This window comes from Crassostrea angulata, chromosome 2, assembly GCF_025612915.1.
Source record: "Crassostrea angulata isolate pt1a10 chromosome 2, ASM2561291v2, whole genome shotgun sequence".
Taxonomy (NCBI): Eukaryota; Metazoa; Mollusca; class Bivalvia; order Ostreida; family Ostreidae; genus Magallana; species Magallana angulata.
This window is the reverse complement of record NC_069112.1, coordinates 18,981,849-19,001,397: the sequence shown is the minus strand read 5'-3', so window position 1 is coordinate 19,001,397 and position 19,549 is coordinate 18,981,849. Positions and strand designations below refer to the sequence as shown.

At 33.9% G+C, this 19,549-nt stretch overlaps 1 protein-coding gene across 2 annotated transcripts; it reads left to right on the top strand.

The window, feature by feature from the left end:
• Positions 1 to 4,630: 4,630 nt before the first annotated feature.
• On the top strand, positions 4,631 to 18,493 carry LOC128173209 (uncharacterized). Of its 2 annotated transcripts, none has more exons than XM_052838929.1 (2): positions 4,631 to 4,827; positions 17,360 to 18,493. In XM_052838929.1, exon 2 carries the CDS (start codon positions 17,364 to 17,366, stop codon positions 18,408 to 18,410), a length of 1,047 nt encoding a protein of 348 aa, XP_052694889.1. In that variant the 5' UTR covers positions 4,631 to 4,827; positions 17,360 to 17,363; the 3' UTR covers positions 18,411 to 18,493. The 2 variants fall into 2 exon arrangements, with proteins under 2 accessions (XP_052694889.1, XP_052694888.1); XM_052838928.1 differs by having other exon boundaries at positions 4,631 to 4,875.
• The last annotated feature ends 1,056 nt before the right edge of the window (positions 18,494 to 19,549 follow it).

Genomic DNA, 19,549 nt, shown 5'->3' with positions numbered 1-19,549 from the left:
TACCTGTCTTAAAGTTAAGATATAACTTAGGAATTGCATAAGATAAGACTATAATAGTGAAACGGATAAGTAATGAACTTAGCGAAAAGTTCTGTTCTAAGATATAACTTAGTCCTAAGTATGCTTTGTGAAACGGGTCCCTGAGTATTAGGATTTTGAATATTTTTCGGAAGATTTTCACCGGAGCTCTTCCTGCCCACAACCTGCGGTGACCTTTGTCCTCCATCACACCTGGTCCCGGGGCCATTAAACTTAGATGAGCTCACTTTTGATCCCAGTCTCACTTTTACAAAAGGAACATATAGTGGAAAAGTGAGACTGAGATCAAAAGTGAGCTCGTCTAATTTTTATGGTCCCGGGGCATAGGCGTCGGAACCGGGGGGGCTAGGGGGGGCTTAGCCCCCCCACTTTTTTTGCAAAGTTATACCTAACCATTAGAAACATAGCATGATAGAGGGTTCAGCCCCCCACTTTTTTTCGCAGGAAAGATTATCGTTCCTAATTTACCTTGAAAGATTGAGAAGTTAGATTCAGAAGCATACTAGCCCCCCCCCCCCCGGATTAGGAAATTCATGATTTTGAAAAAAAAAATTTGGTTAAGTAATTGTTTTTTTGGAAGGCCCCCCACGGATTAGGATTTCCATGATTTTGGGAATTACTTTTTTCTCAATATTTCTGAGGATTAGTCTAGCCCCCCCACTTTCAATTTGCTTCCGACGCCTATGCGGGGCAAGGTTCATCTCATGGTTTAATTAATGACACCAGTAAGTTTCATTTCCTGCTTTTAAAAGATCAACGTTAAAAAATATAAATGAGAAGGCTGTATTTCTATTTTATTTGTGTTTACCAAGCTAAATGTACATTTTACTATTAACCGAGTGTATTTCATGTACACTCGGTGATAGATATTTACGAACTCACTTCGGTAAGCGACAAAATAATACCACTTATTTTGTAACAAAACATTTAAGATTAGAAAAGATATAGAAATGAAATGTTGGCATCGGACCTATAATGTTAGGCGAAACTTTTCATATACGGCTGCATTTTATTTCCTTTGTTATTAAACTCGGAGTACCTCTGGACTTTACATTAAATTTAAAGTCTGATAAGTCAACTTTGTTTACCATCAAGAAAATATGGATTGCTGGCAAATCAAACATTCTGCGGTAAAATAAAATACCTATATTTACCGACTTTCCGGACAATAGTAAGGTTACCCCCCACGCGTAACGAATTCTCTTGGTGGGAGGGGAGGGGATTTTCAAGAATCCTCTCTGCGTAGTGGAAACTTTCGGTTGTTTACGTTAATCTGATTGTTAAAATACTGGTTTGAATATGTTTTACGCAGGCAAATCTAGACAATGGTGTTTACATTCATGAACATGCACATATGATTAATAAATACATGTGCATGTCATAATATTTATCACTGTTTCATTAAATTGAAATTGCGTGTATTTTTTTCTCACACAATAAGATTATATTTGGATCTATCAATGATATTTCCGATCCGATATAGGTCGTCTTATAATATCGTCTTTAAACTCATAAAATGCTAAATTAAAAAAGGGTCGTTTATATAGATCTACATGTAAATATTAGACGAGAAATGTTCTAAAAATTTAGAGTTTTTGTACTTGATGTATGTAACATAAGCCGTATGGGGGTTGGGGGTTCTTGAGGCGGGGGTGAATTCAAACTAAATAAAATCACATAGTAAAGCTACTAGAAATAGGCCTCGAACCCCATTCCCGACAATCAAATTTAAGTACATTAACCATCGTTATCCACCCCCCCCCCCCACCCCGGTAAAAATTTCCCCAAATGAGTCATTCATATATATTTGTATGATTATATTTAAGGCTAAAATAAGACTTAAGATATAATGTTAAGGAGGGTATATTCAGCAAATCCATCGATGCTATATCTTCCGATAACATCCAAATACATGTAAATCTAGATTTATTTTTGTGTGTGCTTATTATCAAAGTATCCAAACCCAAAGTACTATGATATGATGTATATATTAGTTTCTGTTACACCTAGACAATCTTTATTGTTCAGAAAATAAACATATACTGTATCATACAAACTGAAGCTTTATAATTACACGGGTATATTTTCGATCATGTCTTTGTTTACCGCTTGATGCTGTGTTATTTTCTTTAAATTTCTTTTTCATGCATAATGTGTTAAAAGTGGCATATAGGCCCAACGGACCGGGGTGTTAAATCTATGCTTACTGTTGTTGATATTAAACTTGGATAAATATACAGATGTCACTATGAATAAATAAATAAATTACTTATACACCAATAACATACTACTACTACTTTAAGCCCCTTTCACAATTGGCGCACGAGCACTTTACAACAGTTGGCGATCGGAATTTTTTAGATTCGCACGAGCTCTCGCATACGTTGCACGAGCTCTCGCATTCGTTGCATGCGTTTTAGTGCTCGCATCAAGTCTCCTCAAAATAGTGGACATGCACACTATTCAGACACGACCGAATGCGATCCAAATCATCGCAGTGCAACGCACGAACAATAGTACGAACGTTTTACAATGTTTTGTGTACTCGCAAGAGTGATGCACGATTTTTAAAGGTCGTAAAACGAATCGCTGCTGTATATGCGTGTGTTTTGCGACCATGAGACTGTTGCTCAACATGTCTTATGTAATCTTGCAATGTTTTACCAGTCATTGCACGACTTTTCAGCCACTAGTATACAAAATTATACCCTGTATAAGCATCTCTGTTTCAGACCACAATTGACAATATACATTTATTGCATGATGGTGAGGAAAATATGAAGATTTATTACTCGAAGAAAAAATCATATTAACCGAGGGTTTTGCCATATGAACATTAATGCAATGAACGTTTTATTATATCGAACAACATTATTATGATTAAACAAAATACGTTGATTTATAAAAATTGTTTGACTTTTCGATAGCAATAACATCTTGATAGCATGAATTCCTATATATGTTACTGTCTCACTTTTCTTTCATAATTTCGAATCATAGATAGTTAAGTTGGTTTTGTGATATAAAGAAAATCATAATTACTAAATATTTTTTATTTTATCATGTTTTTCTACATCGTATGCTCATATCGGCTTTTTTATTCCTATGAAATCGCCCTGTCACGTGACTTTCTAGACCAATCAGATAGAATAATCATATTTTATTAAGGATAATAATAAATGCTGCTGCATCTCTGTTTCTTCTTCGGCAGCATGTTCTCTCGCTTATAACTATGTCTACTGAAGATCGTCGGAGATGGGCGATATATACTCTGACTCGCACGAGCATTCGTATTATGGAACGCATGATCGCACGTCCAATCGCATTGGCGCACGTTCAATCGTCCGATCCCCTGGGCTGCGTTTTACAAAAGAACTTACGACTTACGACCAAATTAATGAATCTTAATTAATCACAAACTTATCAATATTTTATTTTCATTGCTGTAAAATTTAACTATGGATATATGAATGGTTGAATATAATTGGTTCTGTCTAAGTTTTCTTCATTTAAGATTATTCCATGAGACTGAAAATAATTACGACTTTGTCGTAAGTTCTTTTGTAAAACTCAGTCCTGGTCTCTCGCGCGATCCTATCGCATTATCTTTCAACAGTCGCTTTCATTGTACAACAGTCGCATATAGACACAAGATATATCGCAAGATTTAACGCGTTTGCATCGCACAACGCTCGCTTAGATCGTGCGAATTTCGTACGAATACTTTTTTCAAATGCGATTATTTCGGCAACAGGTTACGATTCATATCTAATTTTTTGGTCGCACGAATATTTTGTCGCTTCTGATCGTGCGCCAATTGTGAAAGGGGCTTTAAATAGCTACAGTGTCGACAAATCTTTAAGCAGCTTATATCGTAAAGAATTTCTTTTGTATCCTTCAGCAGACTTTTTTGTCGACTCGGTTTGATATCATTTATTGTCTACATAGAAATTCGGTTCAATGATTGCTACCTTCAGCCATGATGATGTCTGTTTTATTCACATGACTGAGCTGTTTTTCGGATTTTTCAATCGCTCGTCCGTGCAATTTTTTACTCCTTGTACATTTTGTGTATATTCTTATATATTATTTCACCCGTATATATTTAGTATATATTTCATTTATATCAAATGCTATTTTAATAATGTTATATTCTATTATTGTTAACTTATAAATTGTTGATACACTATTTTGTATATACATACATTTTACATGATAGAAAAAAAAATAAAAGTTGCAAAAATATTTTTACTTAATAAATAATTCATTTTAACGTTTCGTTATGTGTCCAAATTTGATTTATATAATTCATAGAGGTGTAGATCAGTGTCAATTGTTAAATAAGCCTCACAGTATTTAATTACATAATCCAACGTGTCCCGACATCTTACCTGGCCCAGGTGAACTTTTTAATTACATAACTTGAACACTGTTTATTAACGCTAATTACAGTGATTATTATTCGTTCGTTTCACTTTATCCACGCGCATAAGTAATTAAATAACCAATCGTGTTTTGAGATTATCCTAGTGGGCGTGACTCTGTAATCATAGACGAAATAAAACCAAATACTGAAATTAGCCAAAATATTAAGATTATTAATTTAGACAGCAAATGTCAAAATTTGACAATTTGCGTTTGGTTTTATTTCGTGGATAATTTAATTACAAAGCCGTGTTACAGGTTGTGACAACAAATCACTTAATCTTCCCCATATATAGTTGGTCGGGCACCCGTCTCTGCCAGAACTCATCGCATCATCTAACTGGGACAAGTAGCATTACAGAGGTTTGTGATTGTTCAGAGATTTAAAAGACTATTCAGTTTAACGATTATGTAAGTTGTTTCATTATCATTTTTTTAATTTAATATAATTATTAATTGTATTTTTTTTTTTAATTTCATATACCTAAAGCATATTTGTTTTCTTGATAAAAAACAAATAATTTTAGAACTAAGAAATTGTCCTTCGTTATATTTTTATTATTATCATATGGTGTATCAAAATTACCAGATTATGATCTTCTCACTATTTCATAAGGGAGGGGCAGCCAAATAAAAAGGCACTGTGACTACGGTACCTTATTTCCAAGGGGGGGGGGGGGGGGGGACTTTTGATTTTGATTTTTGAAATGTGTTTCATCAAAGATGCTATTATAAAACAAAAATAACTTATAAAGTTGAAATTTCTCCAGGCCCCCTCCCCCTCCTGATGCTACGTGTCTGTTTTGAAATCGACAAAACCATCAACACGCAACCCCCCCCCCCCTCTTTTCAACTAGTTAAAATGTATGGTTTCCCTATTACAAACCTATTATAAATACTTTTACAGAGAGAGAGAGAGAGAGAGAGAGAGAGAGAGAGAGAGAGAGAGAGAGAGAGAGAGAGAGAGAGAGAGAGCGAGCGAGAGAGAGAGAGAGAGAGAGAGAGAGAAAGAGAGAGAGATTTTTTGTGACCTTTTTTCCACACATTAACATCAAATTTAACAATGGTTTATATAATTAACATGTACTAGTTCATCTTTGAATTTGTTCGGGGTTTTTTTAAGAGAGAGACAGAGAGAGAGAGAGGGGGAGAGAAAGAATTTCAAAAGGTTTTTAATTGATTGACGTATATTAACAATATCGTATTTGAATGTGAATGCTAATTTGGCGATATTTACTATTATTTCTTCCCCTCTTTTTCTAGTGGTGACGATTTTTTGCCAATGCTTATAGATTTATTAGTGGTTTTATCAATGCCACTCCCAGAAAGTCTTTGTAGCATTCGGCACCTACTCAAAGATCCTGGGCGTCCCTGGCTAGGGAAAGATTTGCTCCATATCTTTGCATGACATCCTTATTACTTATTTGAGGCGCGACGTGAAAATTACTTGAATCTTGGCAAGAGATATTTAAAAGATATAAGCCAAAGATGTGCTTTATAGATAATTAAAAACCGTGTTTCATCACTCAGAAACAGATTGTTGGTTTTAAATACTATGACCTGTCATGCTATTCAGTTTTATTATTTTTTATGTTTTTCCCTGCTCCTGGATATGTTTTTAAAAAAAATATTTTGAACAACACTAAATGTTAATAACATTCAGTGACCGATTGAATTGGAAAGGATTATGCTGAGTATTTGTGAACATGCGTGGATCTAGAGCCTAGGGGATCGTCTGACCCCGCTCTTCTGAAAAATTAGAATTTCTTAAATGTATTAGTCATATTAGTAAAATTACCAGAAATATGCCCCGAATCTATCTCTCGAAGATTTAACACCCCCCTTACCCCGAAAAAAAAAATTAGAAAATGGGTCCGCACATTGGAAGTATTTGCCCAACCATTTGCAGTTAATCGGTTGGACTTCACAAAAATGACCCACGGGTTCTGTATAATATTTGATAGAGACATTATCACTGGGCCCAGACACTTTTTATCACAGATAATTCTAACACACTTCGATTTGTACGAAGCGGGTTCATCGGACATCAAAATGATATCCATAATACACTTAATTTTGTACCGACAATAGGCCAAAACCAAGGACAGCCCTTTCCAAACGAATGGATCTTCCTCGGGGTCACATTTTTTTTTACAATGGAGATCCTTTTGTCACTGCATACACTAGTGTTGGAATAAATAGACGACCTGGGGATCGTAACATAAAGGGTACTTAAGTCTAAAACACAGTGCTTAAGGTAGCTCGCGGGTTTACTGCTTGTGAGAAAACCTACCCTGAAAATTTGTCCGCGCGATCTATAGGTTTCAGAGTTTTATTTCTAAAATTTATTTGAGATTCGTCTGCGTGGTAATAATTTAAGTTAAAATCAAGTTAAAATCAAGCAACGCCATTTCAATGAAATATATAGTAAAATGCATATCTTAGGCGGGAAACGCGTATCAGAACTATGCTCCAAACTTTTGAACGATTTAGACGGACTTAATTTTACTCAACATAATAACAGAAGAGATAATTTTGAATCAATACATAAAAAATAATCAATACGTGTTATCGGCCATTTTTTTGCAAAACAACCTCAAAGATTTAAAAGATTTCACAAAACCTTATACATGTATTTTCATTATGACGTTAGTCCGACGTCATCATTTCTTACGTCCGAGAATCATAAAATGAAAATGCGTTGATTGACAGCTCTAGCTGATTAACATATTAGAACATGCAGATCTAATTAACATTATTCTGAATGTTATCGAATGCACAAATGCAATTAATGTAAGGTTGTGAAGAGAAGAAATATGGCTCCTTTTCTTTTCATGAAACGCTGAGTTAACCAATGCAAAAATAATTACCATACAACTATTGACATATTTATAAGTTGTAATCGTATACGATAACTAGCTTAAACCAAAATAATTTTGATAGTTAGATCGGCAGTTGAAAATACAGAAGTTATAATTTTAAAAGAAGCGAAGTTAATGCATACGGTTCAATTTATTTACTTGCCTTAACATGATTTAAAATGGAAGAGTTCCAACGCACACTCATATCTGATAGAACTGAAGGGGACAATGTTAGTCCTGAAATCCGACGTAGTCCTACTTATTACCCAAATTAAGTCAAAATCTTAGCATGCTTTTGTTACGAGGCCCTGCACATCAGTAAAGACAATGTAGAAAATTTAAATCCGTAAATAAATAAGTGTAGAGTGAACGTGTAATTTGGAAATGAAACTGTACCACGCTATTGGTACCATGTAGTCGATCAATATTTTTGCTTCTCTGTCACGCCGAAGAAAACATATGATGAATGTAAAAACAGTCTATACATAACGTGTTATATGTTAATGCAGAAAAGAGCAGGCATGTTCACGAAGGTATCTTAGGACTATGGTTCGTCCTAAGTACATCTGTTTCTCGAAGCTCTCCTAAATTTAGGAAAAGCCATAACTTTGTCCTAACTTTAGGACATCACTTACCTTGTCCTAAGACCATCCTAAGGCTATAAAATAATGTTTTGGGGGATATTGGGACTGTTGTGAAGCTTTTTCTTAAGACCGATAGAATAAAGCAATATTTTCTACACTTCTAGCATTTCCGACAAACATCTAATTCCTAATCCTGGAGGGGAGGGGGATGGTGGCATAGTTATTTATTCTAGCATGTACGTTCATTTCATCAATATAAATTGGAGAGTGACCCTAAAACACAACACCCCCCCCCCCACCCCCCCCCCCCCCCCCCCCCGGTGTCCCGGTTGCTACATGCTTGCCTGGTGGCTTACAAATTAAGCAAATATTTTTTCCGCAAATATTGCCTCTGTTTGACAAATGAAAATTATTGGCTTTTTTTTTATATCTACAATGTACACTAAGTAAGTTACATTCATTGTTTTGACTACTATTGTATAAGATTATTCAAATTTCTTTGGCTAAAAAGTAAAATATCGGTTTATATAAGCCATGCGTGATCATTCGAATTTTTCTCACTTCATTCTGAAAATATTCTTTGGAAAAATCGTAATGATGAATAAACTGTATTTTTGAATTTTCTAGATATATTACAACTTATTTCTTATCTACTATCGTGTATTCTATATATAGCAGATTAAAGGGAAAATGGTTGTGTTTCTACATGTAACGTTAAATTCTATAAAAAGCTCACCTTTATGTTTAACACATACTTGAATGACAAGATTATCAAATGTTAATGTACACTCAAAGAATGGACACGTGTTGTTTAAATAATTACTTGCGTGTAAGCCAACTCTGTCCTGATAATATTTTAATCGAAAAAGCAGTAATTTGGATTTCTGGGATGCTGTTTAATTTTTTTTTTATTTTTGTTTCATCTTGTTTGTTGGTTTGTTTGTTTTTGTTTTCTTTTTTTGCTTTTTTTTTTGTTTTTGTTTTTTTTTGTATATTATCTAAGTTGTTATTGTTCACTGATATATATTTAAGTAAATGTAATTTTTCAAAAATGTATACGTTAAGATTACTAGTTTTAGGCCTTTTGTGTTAACATCTGACACGTACAGTTTTCTCTGGCAACATGTTTGATGATTTATCCCTACAAAAGTCTCTTAAATTAGATTTGTGTGAATAAATGTAAAAAAATAAGAATGGTTGTAGAAGGTTAGGATATCCTAACTTAAGATGTTCCTAAGTTACCGTCGAGCTACATCTTAAGACGTGTCCGTTGATCTTAGGATGTTCCTTACTTTTTTCCTAAGTCATACCTTAGGAACACACTTAGGTCATATCTTAAGAAACTTTCGTGAACATGCCTACTGTTTACAAAGTTAGCAATATTATTTTTTAACTTTTCACACAACCCCTTATTTATAAGCGTACATAGCAAGAGTCCGATTTCGAGGTCTCTCTACCCTGGACATGTATAATAATACGAATTTAAATTAAGGGTAGTGATTTGGTTTTATCCCCAGCAATAAGCTTCTTAAGATGCTAAGTATTTAAAAAAATCGCTGCTTTATTGTGAACGATTAGACGATTAGGCTCAGATTTCGTCGGACAAAAACTTGACTACGAAGTAGATGTTATAATCCTCTGTTTGAACTCTTTACCCCCCCCCCCCCTCCCCTTTCAATCCCAGCTAATGAGACCTGCGCCAAATCCTTTACACATTACCCTTGGATTATGTATTATATTAACTTTGAATCAGGCATAATAACTAACTTAGGTTTATATATTTCATAAACATTAGTGTTGATTAATAACAAAAATGTAATATGATGCATTACGGCAAAATTATCAATATACATGTATTTTAGAACATATCATATTATACAGTGTTATTATCATTAATGTAATATAATTAAAATGTGAATTAAAAGATTCATTTAAATTCATTTTTAGAAAAGAGAAATAAACTTTTTAATAAAAAGTATTAGAAAATGTGTACTTGTATAGCAGCGCAGCACCTGAATGTAGGTGAACTTCAGTTCTCCGGATTTACTTATAAGTGTTTAAAATGAAGTTTAGGAAACCTCAAAACTTTATTTTAAATAATGGTTGTTTGAAAACATCGTTAAAATTTTCGTATTCTAGTATAATTATTGAGAGAGAAAATGGAAATTAATTATTTTTTTCTCTTTGCTGGAGGCTCACAGCAGCATCCGTTGTCATAATATAATTTTTGATTGGCACACGTTAATTCCTGAAAGTAGGACTTTCATTTGTTACCTGTAGCTTATCTCCAAGATTTAGCAGCCCTTTGCTTCACATATAAATAATTCAATTAAAATTGAATTTTAAGTTTTCGCGAGATCCTCAACTCTGAATAAAGGTCATCGGAAGCAATTTTTTTCATGAAAACTTTTTATTTTGACAGCGTGCAGAGCTCTTGGTAATGAAAGATTCATTTTATTGAAGTGCATTCATTTGTTAATATTTTATTTGGTATGAATAAACATTCTTTTTTAATACCGAAACTATATGCAAGCATTAGAAAATGTATTTAACTCGTTACATGTATGAAATAAGATTTTTATTGTCGTTAAAAATTATTTAATTGAGATTCCCTTGACAAGATTGTAAAACAGATTCAAAGAACTTGAAGATACATATTGTGGTTTAATCGATATTAATCAATTCAAAATATCGTGCATTTTGTCGTTGTGGTGATACTTAAGATTCTTTTTTCATTGAACAGCAAAATTTCATAAAGCGTTGTCTTGAAATGATCATTTGCCACAGTAACTATCCTTAAAATTGTCATTTTTTTTTTAAATGTACGATAACTGTGGCAGCATTCGGCACACCTCGGCGATATGAATCGGCAGAGGAGTGCCGAGTGCAGTTACAGAGGTCAATGTCAACAAATTAATCATTCTAAAGACATTCAACATATTCAAAAATCAATTCTGTTATTCGGGCCTATTTCAGTAACCTACCCCCTCATTAGCAGCACCTTTTGTTTGCTTAGGATACTTTGAAGTTTCTGATGTTTTCCATTCATATAATAAACTACAAGAGAAATCCGAATTAGAATGTACCATTTGGAACCAACTTCAAAATCTTATCTATTTTCAACGTTTTACATAATTTTCTTTACAGATATGTGCAAAATGAGTATTTTTTGATTACGTTGTTATGGTCTACTTGAAATTGACAATATCCAATGAATTATAATGTAACTTTCTACCAGCGAAAAAATTATGTATAACTTTGTTAAAATCAAAGTACTGAAAGTACTGTTAGACGATGGCGTCGTTTGAAAATGGCATATTACACGTAACAATGAGTGATGTATGATAATTATTTTTGTCGAAAACCGCGGCCAGTATCGCATACATGCACTAATACTTAACGCTTACTCGCACAACTAGTCGTGAGTTTCCTACATGGATAATTCTGTAGAAATCGTAGCTGTGATCTCGATCTACACTTTACAAATGCTGTGTCTCTTGGTCGTCATCTTTGTGGGAAAACCCAAAGATTTATCACAGTAGTCTTTGTCTTATAGAAGTTTGTATCTATATTTTGTATCAATATGTTTGTATCTATATCAGTTGACATTAAAACCCCGTTTGAATGACACATTAAATATGTGGGTTGCCACCACATATTGAATGAATATTAAATCAAATCCAAAGAGATTTCATCACAGTTCGCCCAAATATTTGATTGTTTGAAGAAGGTGAATTTTGGGTTTTTCCCTTTTGACCTTTGGGTTGACCCCGCAAAGGGGAACAACTTTTGAAAAGTGTGGATTGGACTATTGTGACTTGGACACGATTTGAGATCAAAAAAATATTTTTTATTTTTTATGCATAAAATGGTTTACTGGTGCATTTTAAATGATTGACCAAAATATTGAATCTTAAAGTCAAGTTACAAGCGAGATACAGAGGTAAGAATTGATTGTTATGTAAACAAAGCTCGAGTCTTATAGTTGTTTACAAAAATTGGAATGTAGAGAATTACCATTTCTTAGACAAAATGACATGTAAAAAACAATTTAAACTAATTCAATATCTTTATAAATACTTTTATCAACAAAAGAAAGTTACATTTGATTGAAACTTACACCAATACAACACATATGTAAAATATGACAATATTCGAGCTTTGTTTACAAAACAAAGAATTATGAATCTGTATCTTGCTTATAACTTGATATTTGACTTCCAGATTTTGACATAGCATTATAAACTTCTATATCTATCATTATAAACATTGAAAGTGGAAAAATAAAATTTGAAAAATTTAAGTCAAATCGTGTCTAAGTCCCTTTAAATATATTGTAGATTTCTCAAGTAACGAGAACAAATAAAGCTTTGGCATGATAAAATACTTATTTTTACTAACTATTTCGGCATACATATAGTATGTTAATTGTCCCTCTCGACAGCATTTTCCCTCAATTTCTTCACGGGGAAAACGTTGCAGTCTTGTGGACCATCACATTTGATTTTTTCCTCATAGTCAGTTAATACATTTAGGTGTAAAGAAAACGGAATGGGTTTACAAGAACCTGTTTGATAAAATTGGTATTGCTTTTGGAATGCACGTCATAAATGAAACAGAAGAGTAAATCAATATGTTATCTTCGACTTTAGTGGATTATTTCCATTTGCTCACAGCGAAAGTGAATGAAAATTTAAAAAAAATAATACAACATTCAGTCGCGGCAGTTTCATTAATCAACGTTTTAGACATTCGTTCTATTGTATTTAGCAATAGATTTATTCAAATCATTTAAATGAATTCGGGAAAGTCACATGCTATATTTTATCGCTTCTTAGTACACTTTAACACGCATAAATTACTTGCTACATTAAACTTTTCTAGTAAACTTACAACAAATATTGATTAACTATACAAAATAAGTTTTTTAAAACACCAACAAAACAAAATTCAAGTTGAACGCACGTTTTTCTGACCGTTCAGCTGTGTATATAAAGAAGATGGGGGAATAAAATGGTGCAACTGCCCATTTGGTTTATTCGTAAAATACAATTTCAAATTTAGCATTTTTTCAATTAAATATATTTGATATGTTATTATATAAGTTTACAAAATGGTAATTTCTAACTATATTCAGTTTGAAATATTTCAAAGAGATAAGAAAAAAATAATAAATCTTTAAGTTTTGGTGGTATTGAACCCACAACCTAAAAACCCAAGTTCTATAAAGTTTCCTTATGGCTGGTGCTCTAACCACTGAGCCATTTCATTCACAACAAAGTGTGTTGTTTAAATGCTATATGAGGCTATGACCACGAATTTACGGACTTATATTATATTTCTAAAATGTTCAATTGTTGAGCTACAAAATGACATTTTTGAACTGTAGTGGGTCATCTCTCCACATTTTTGTTGAGTAAAATCGGTTTAAAATCCATTAAACCACATTTAGACTGTAAAAAAAAAATATTGAGCTCAGACCCACTCTATGAAAGAAAATGCATTGAAGTTATAAAAATTACACTATTAGGAGGTTTTGACACTCATACGCCAGTTTTGATCAATATATTGCAAGTATTTAAAATATTTAAAGATTACAATCCGATGTTACGTTAAATTACATTGTTTTTAATTAATTTTTTAAAAAAGTATCAGATTTAATGATATTTTAATTTTGCCGTATCTAATCATTCCTCATATGGGCATTTTACACGCCTTATGCACCCATTCTCTTTAATTTTATTCTTTGCATGTACTAGACAATAGATCTAGGGTTCGAAAATCCCGGCAATATTTTCGGGAAGCTATAGTTCTGTAGCTCAGCAGAATTCTACAGTCATCTATGAAGCACATTTTTTTTGCCTTCATGTTTCATTATTTATCGCAAATATAGCATGGATGTATACGCTATGGCTGATGTAGCATTGCGTTAAGTGATGACACTTTCTAACCGGTGTGTATTTCAATTGCGAGTCGCAACAAACTGGCGCATTTATATAGGCCCGCCTATTTGTAAATGCATGTTGACAAAATGATGCTAACACTTGGAAACAAATGTCGAAGAAAGTTCATAATAGAACTGTACTCGCGAGTAAAAAATTGTTTGAGAACAAACGGGGCGATGTTTACGTACAAATGTAAATAATGTTATCTGTTAGTGAAAAAATGCCCCCAAAGAAAAGATTCTTAAATACATTTAGCAGAGACGGGCGCATATGAATTAAAGTCACTATTTGTACTTCGCTCATCGAATTGCGTTATTCAGTTCATCGTAAAAAAAATCGACAGAAACTGTTTAGTTAGCTGCAGAACTGTAGCTCTCCGGGAAAAAAAAAATATTGACAGACCGGAGAGCTACAGTTCTGCAGCTACTGTTTAGTTAACAAAATTATTATATCTTAAATTACCGTTCACAATGTACCTTAATTAAATGTATATGGAATATCGAATGTTTCTCACAAAAAAGCTAGCGTTTGCTGCAAATTAGAGATACACGAGCTGACACGCCGTGATATCCATAAGACGCATATTTAAAAAAATCTGAACTAAAAATCTTTAAAACATCGCAAAATGTAGTTAATATACATTTAAAATGGCGACTCGATTTGCACGTGAATTTTACAATCCGACGTCGATTAGCGTGTTTGAGAGAAAGTCAGCAGCAAGTAAAACGTCAACATCTGCAGTAAATATTGTCTGATGAATTTCGAGGTGCCTGTAATAAAATTATTGTTTCTACAGACTGAGTGAGGTACAAAATAAGGTACATTGTAAATTACAGGTCAGTCGAAAATTAAACACATTTATGTATCGTAAATTTAATTTTTTGTGTGTTTGAAAACACATGCACACTTGTAGAAGAAACTGTGCCATTGATCGGTTGAAGTTCAATAAAATGTAATTTATGTAATATTCACAGTGGGTGCGTTCAGAGTATTTCCAGTGGTACCAATACCAGTTTGCCAATGGTAACAATTTGTGCCATTGGTGCCATTGGACCCATATATACTCTGAACGAGTTTTGGGGTACAGATAGTAGGAAATTTTCCAATGTTAACAATGGTACCTTTGGTGTACCATTGTCAACACTGGCTGATTATTTAGCGGAAAATGTCAAACCAAGATGCAATATTTTTGCCTCGTTGATCATTTTGCACCAAAAGAATACATTCAACATTATAATTTGTGTACAATAAAGAATTTTTTTTACAGTTTTTCATCTCCCGCAAAACGTGTGTATATATCTTTGGAAAAACATGGCTAGAGCGAGTCATAACTATGCGATTACTTTAATACCATAATATAGACACCCGATGATTTTGATACCGTTTGTCCAGGGACACATTTGAAAGTCAATGCTATGGTTAATACCGACAACGATCTAAATGGCCCCACCCCTAATGTTGAAAAGGAACTATTGGTGTTTTTGAGATGTTTCGATGTATGGCTGAACGGTTTTAGAACATCTCCAAACGGAAGTTTTTTATAGAATATTTTCTCCTCCTTAAAAAATATTAAGACCAAATTTAATAGATTGCCTTCATCACAATTAAGCAAATAATTGGAGAAAACTTTCAATTTCAAAATGTTTTGGTGCTTTAGATGGCAGTCATATTCCAACCAATGTCCCCCAAACGCCTGCAACATGCCTACATATACAGAAAGATATTTTTTTCAGTTGTATTTTTGGAATGTTACAATGCTTAAAGGAATTGTTCAGCTACAACAAGGTTTAAGGTGGAAAAGCTGTGAAATTAATCTGTTGCCTTCAGTGCATACAAAATATCTGCCATTTTTGTGACATCATAAAAAAAAGTTACCATCGCTAACAGAGCTCTAGATTGTCTGCAGAAATGTCTACCTATGGTAAATTTTATCGGCAAACATTGGTACCGTTGGTATACCAATGGTAAACAAAATTGCCAGTGGTAACTTTTGTCTGCCAACGGCAGTACTCTGAACGCACCCAGTATCTATTGTAAATTCTTTGGAATAACCTACAACAACAAAAATATACTGCTCAACTAAAACTAATGCGTTGAATATGGCTGAATTTATCGATGAAGCATAATTGCTGAAATATGAAATGGCAAACCAGTTTAAATAGTGTGTTTCTGACAATTATTTACATCATAAAAAAAACAAGAAGCAATTATTGTGACCAATTGTGACCAATTATCGCAGTGATATAGTTTATGCAGTCCTGATACAGAGTTTAACGTCAAAACTGGCAGTTGTTGCTTATATTATTAATACCGCGTAAACAAACAGGGTAACGAAAAACACAATTTCATACATTATTTAAATGTATGTACAAAATAATTAGCAGCTATATGCTTAAAATATCTGATAAGATTAAAATTAGTTCTCATACTGAAATCGACACGTAGATAAAACATTGTCTGTATAACACTGCATACATGTACCTAACAGCGTTATCGTTCGTTATCCGCTAGGGTCCCCGTGAAAATTACTCTTCCGGTCAGGACCGTAGCAATAGACCGTGGCTATTTATAGCCACCGTCTAAAAAGCGCCAATCTTTACTTGCCTCTGATAGTCTTTTAAAGACCATCGCCAGCCCGGTAAAGTGAATTTACACGTAAAAATGGCGACTTTCGATCTCGGTGTCAAAACATACTTGATTTTCCGAGGTCGTTTCTGAGAAAGTCTTAGACAAGTTAATAACGATATCAGTAGTCTGCATCAAGCATTTAACGATACTATTTGTTTTAATAGAATTTGCGTATAAATAACGATGATCAGTCCGAAATTAGCGCACATTTTTGCAATAAATACACAATTTTTTCTATGGGTGGCACTGTATACGTAGCTTAAAGGTCGTCCATCCAATTTGTTTCACACTGGGAGCTACAGACATGCAGTTAGTTATCGACCGCCTCTGGTATAGCCATTAGGTCATCTATGAATTAAAGTACATTATTATTAAAACTCTTTCACCGAGAGCTACAGACGTGTAGGTAGTCAAATCAAAGCTACGCAAACGGTGTATTGCCAATCAAAGCAACCACATGATAGTATTAAGCACGCCCGTTTCAGGTCATGTTCCTATGATGGAACCATTGAGCCATACAAACTAAAACTGATTGGTTGTTTCATCACACCACAGATAGAGACAAAGGAAAACTTAAATGTTGAGAAAAAGAATGCACAAATCTTATCATTAGACAAGAAAGTTCGTTCTATATATTACATACTTATACCAGCCCCAATGCATCCAGCATTTGTGAGTCTTCATGACTTTGGCATTATGTACAACTGTTACAGAACAATTTTGGTTTTACGAATTTACATGTTCATCTTAAACTTTATTTCAAGTAAAAACATTGTTCACAGGTCTAGATATGTTAACGATTCTGTCGTATGCATCACATACGTTTTATAACAGTTTACAATTTGTTCTGATCTGTTTATTTTTTTTATCATTATAGGAGTATGAAGCAGATAAATACCAATTGGAAGCGCGTGATTGTGGCCTTTGTAATTGTGATTACCATCATTGGCTTACATAGTTCGTTACGGTTCCAAACGGATGTTTCTATTAACACAACAACAAATATGGAAATGGTTTCAAACAGAGAATCAACGCACGGAGAAAGCAGTAAAACTTCATCGTTGGAGAACCCCTCTTGCCGTTTAGATCCCATCGTGATCAGACCTGAAAGCATTACCCTAAAGATGCCACCTGAGCTTGAAAAAGTGGTTCCACTGTGGCCAAATACAAGAGCAGATAAATGTATTGGAAATATCAAAGCGAAACCAATGAGAAAACTTTCGTCAAACAATTACCACAGTCTCTACAAATGTGTTGAAAGAAACAAACAAATGCGAGCTATGAGAGACAACTCTTTTAAAACACTGGATCGCGCAATAACCCATGCATATTTTAAAGACCTGAAAAAGAAACAGGGGGTTACCATCATCGAAATTGGAGGTTACCTGGGTGTGTTGCTACCAAAGCTGGTGGCAACAACAGGAACGAAACAGTATGTCGCTCTAGAGCCGGTTCCTAGCTTCTATCAACAGTTATCCAAAAGGATCGAAGACCTCTCACTCCAATCAAGAGTTACTACCTACAATTTCGGTCTAGCTAAATCTAAGAAGGAACTCCAAATAAGTTTACGCAAAGACGCAACTTCTCTGCTGAAAGACGACAAAAGAGAAGGGGTTCAAACGGAAACTATCAAGATATTCAATGTGGTTGACTTCTTCGTACAGATTGGTTTAGGGTGTAATTCATTGAACCTACTGACTATTAATTGTGAAGGATGCGAATTTGACGTCATAGAAATACTGACGTCAACATCGCTGATTGATAACATTGACTTCGTACAGTTTCAGCCCCATTTAATTGTGTTCGATGACGATCAAAAATATATCTGTATGTACTGTCGTATAAGGGAACTCCTTGCCAGGACACACGAAATAGCTTACGATTATCCGCACGTCTGGGAAACATGGAAGAGAAAAGGAATTCAATAAATATGTGCGTTTATTGTTCATTTTTTTTTAGTTTTTAATTTATATACGTTATTGGCATGTACAATTAAACCGTGTAAAGAATATTGGCGATGCAGTTTGTTTACAAATACTAGGTATTTTATACAGATTAAGAATATCCATTTTCGGTTTAAAGGGGTGGGGTATTAATTTCTAAAAGGATGTAAAACCTGAGACAGATCGTCCTAGTAACAAGGGAAATGATGATTGCTTCGTTATCTGTGTAAATTGACCCTGATTCACAGGACATATCAGTGGCGTTGGAAGCAAGTTGAAAGTGGGGTTAGACTTATCAAAACGCTTGACAAGCAAGGGGAGCTTATGCTATACCCCCTTGACAGGCTTGAATGTTGAGTCTCAGCAATAGGTTTTCGGATGCTGGAGGAGGTTAAGGTTTTTTGAGCTGGTTAAAGTTTTTGGAGGAGGTGCCCTCTAATGATTATATCTTGGTTATTTCTTGTCCTTACTTCACCAAACTTGCATGGATGATGCTTCTTATGACATCGATACACCTGACTGGCCTTATTGCTGAATTTGAGCCATAGGTGTCGGATTCTCGAGGAGGTTATTTTTTAAGAGCTTGTGAAATTGTTTGGAGCAGGTGATCTCTAATGGTTACGCTGTATATCTTAGTTAATACTGGTCCATACTTCATATAACTTGCATGGATGATGCGTCTTATGATACTGATGCAATGCTATATATATATATATATATATATATATATATATATATATATATATATATATATATATATATATATATATATATATAATATATCTGATTTAGGCATTGAGGGGACCATACCCAAAAATGTAGTTTAGGGAGACAATATACACAATTTTTATATGTGCTTATTTTTTGTTGCAAATAATCATTTAGAGGTCTTCAAGATACAAATAACTTTACATGTGTTTTAATTTTTCAATATATCTTGTCCTCAAAAATATACAGAAAACATAGGTAATCACAGATTACAAAGCTCACCGAGACAAGGCATCACCCTTATGAGACATCACCTTTATGAGACCACCTTCATATTATATGAAAATCATACTTTATGATCTTGGATATTCATGGATTCTGTTTTGACACAAAGTCATATATCATCTGTTAAAAAA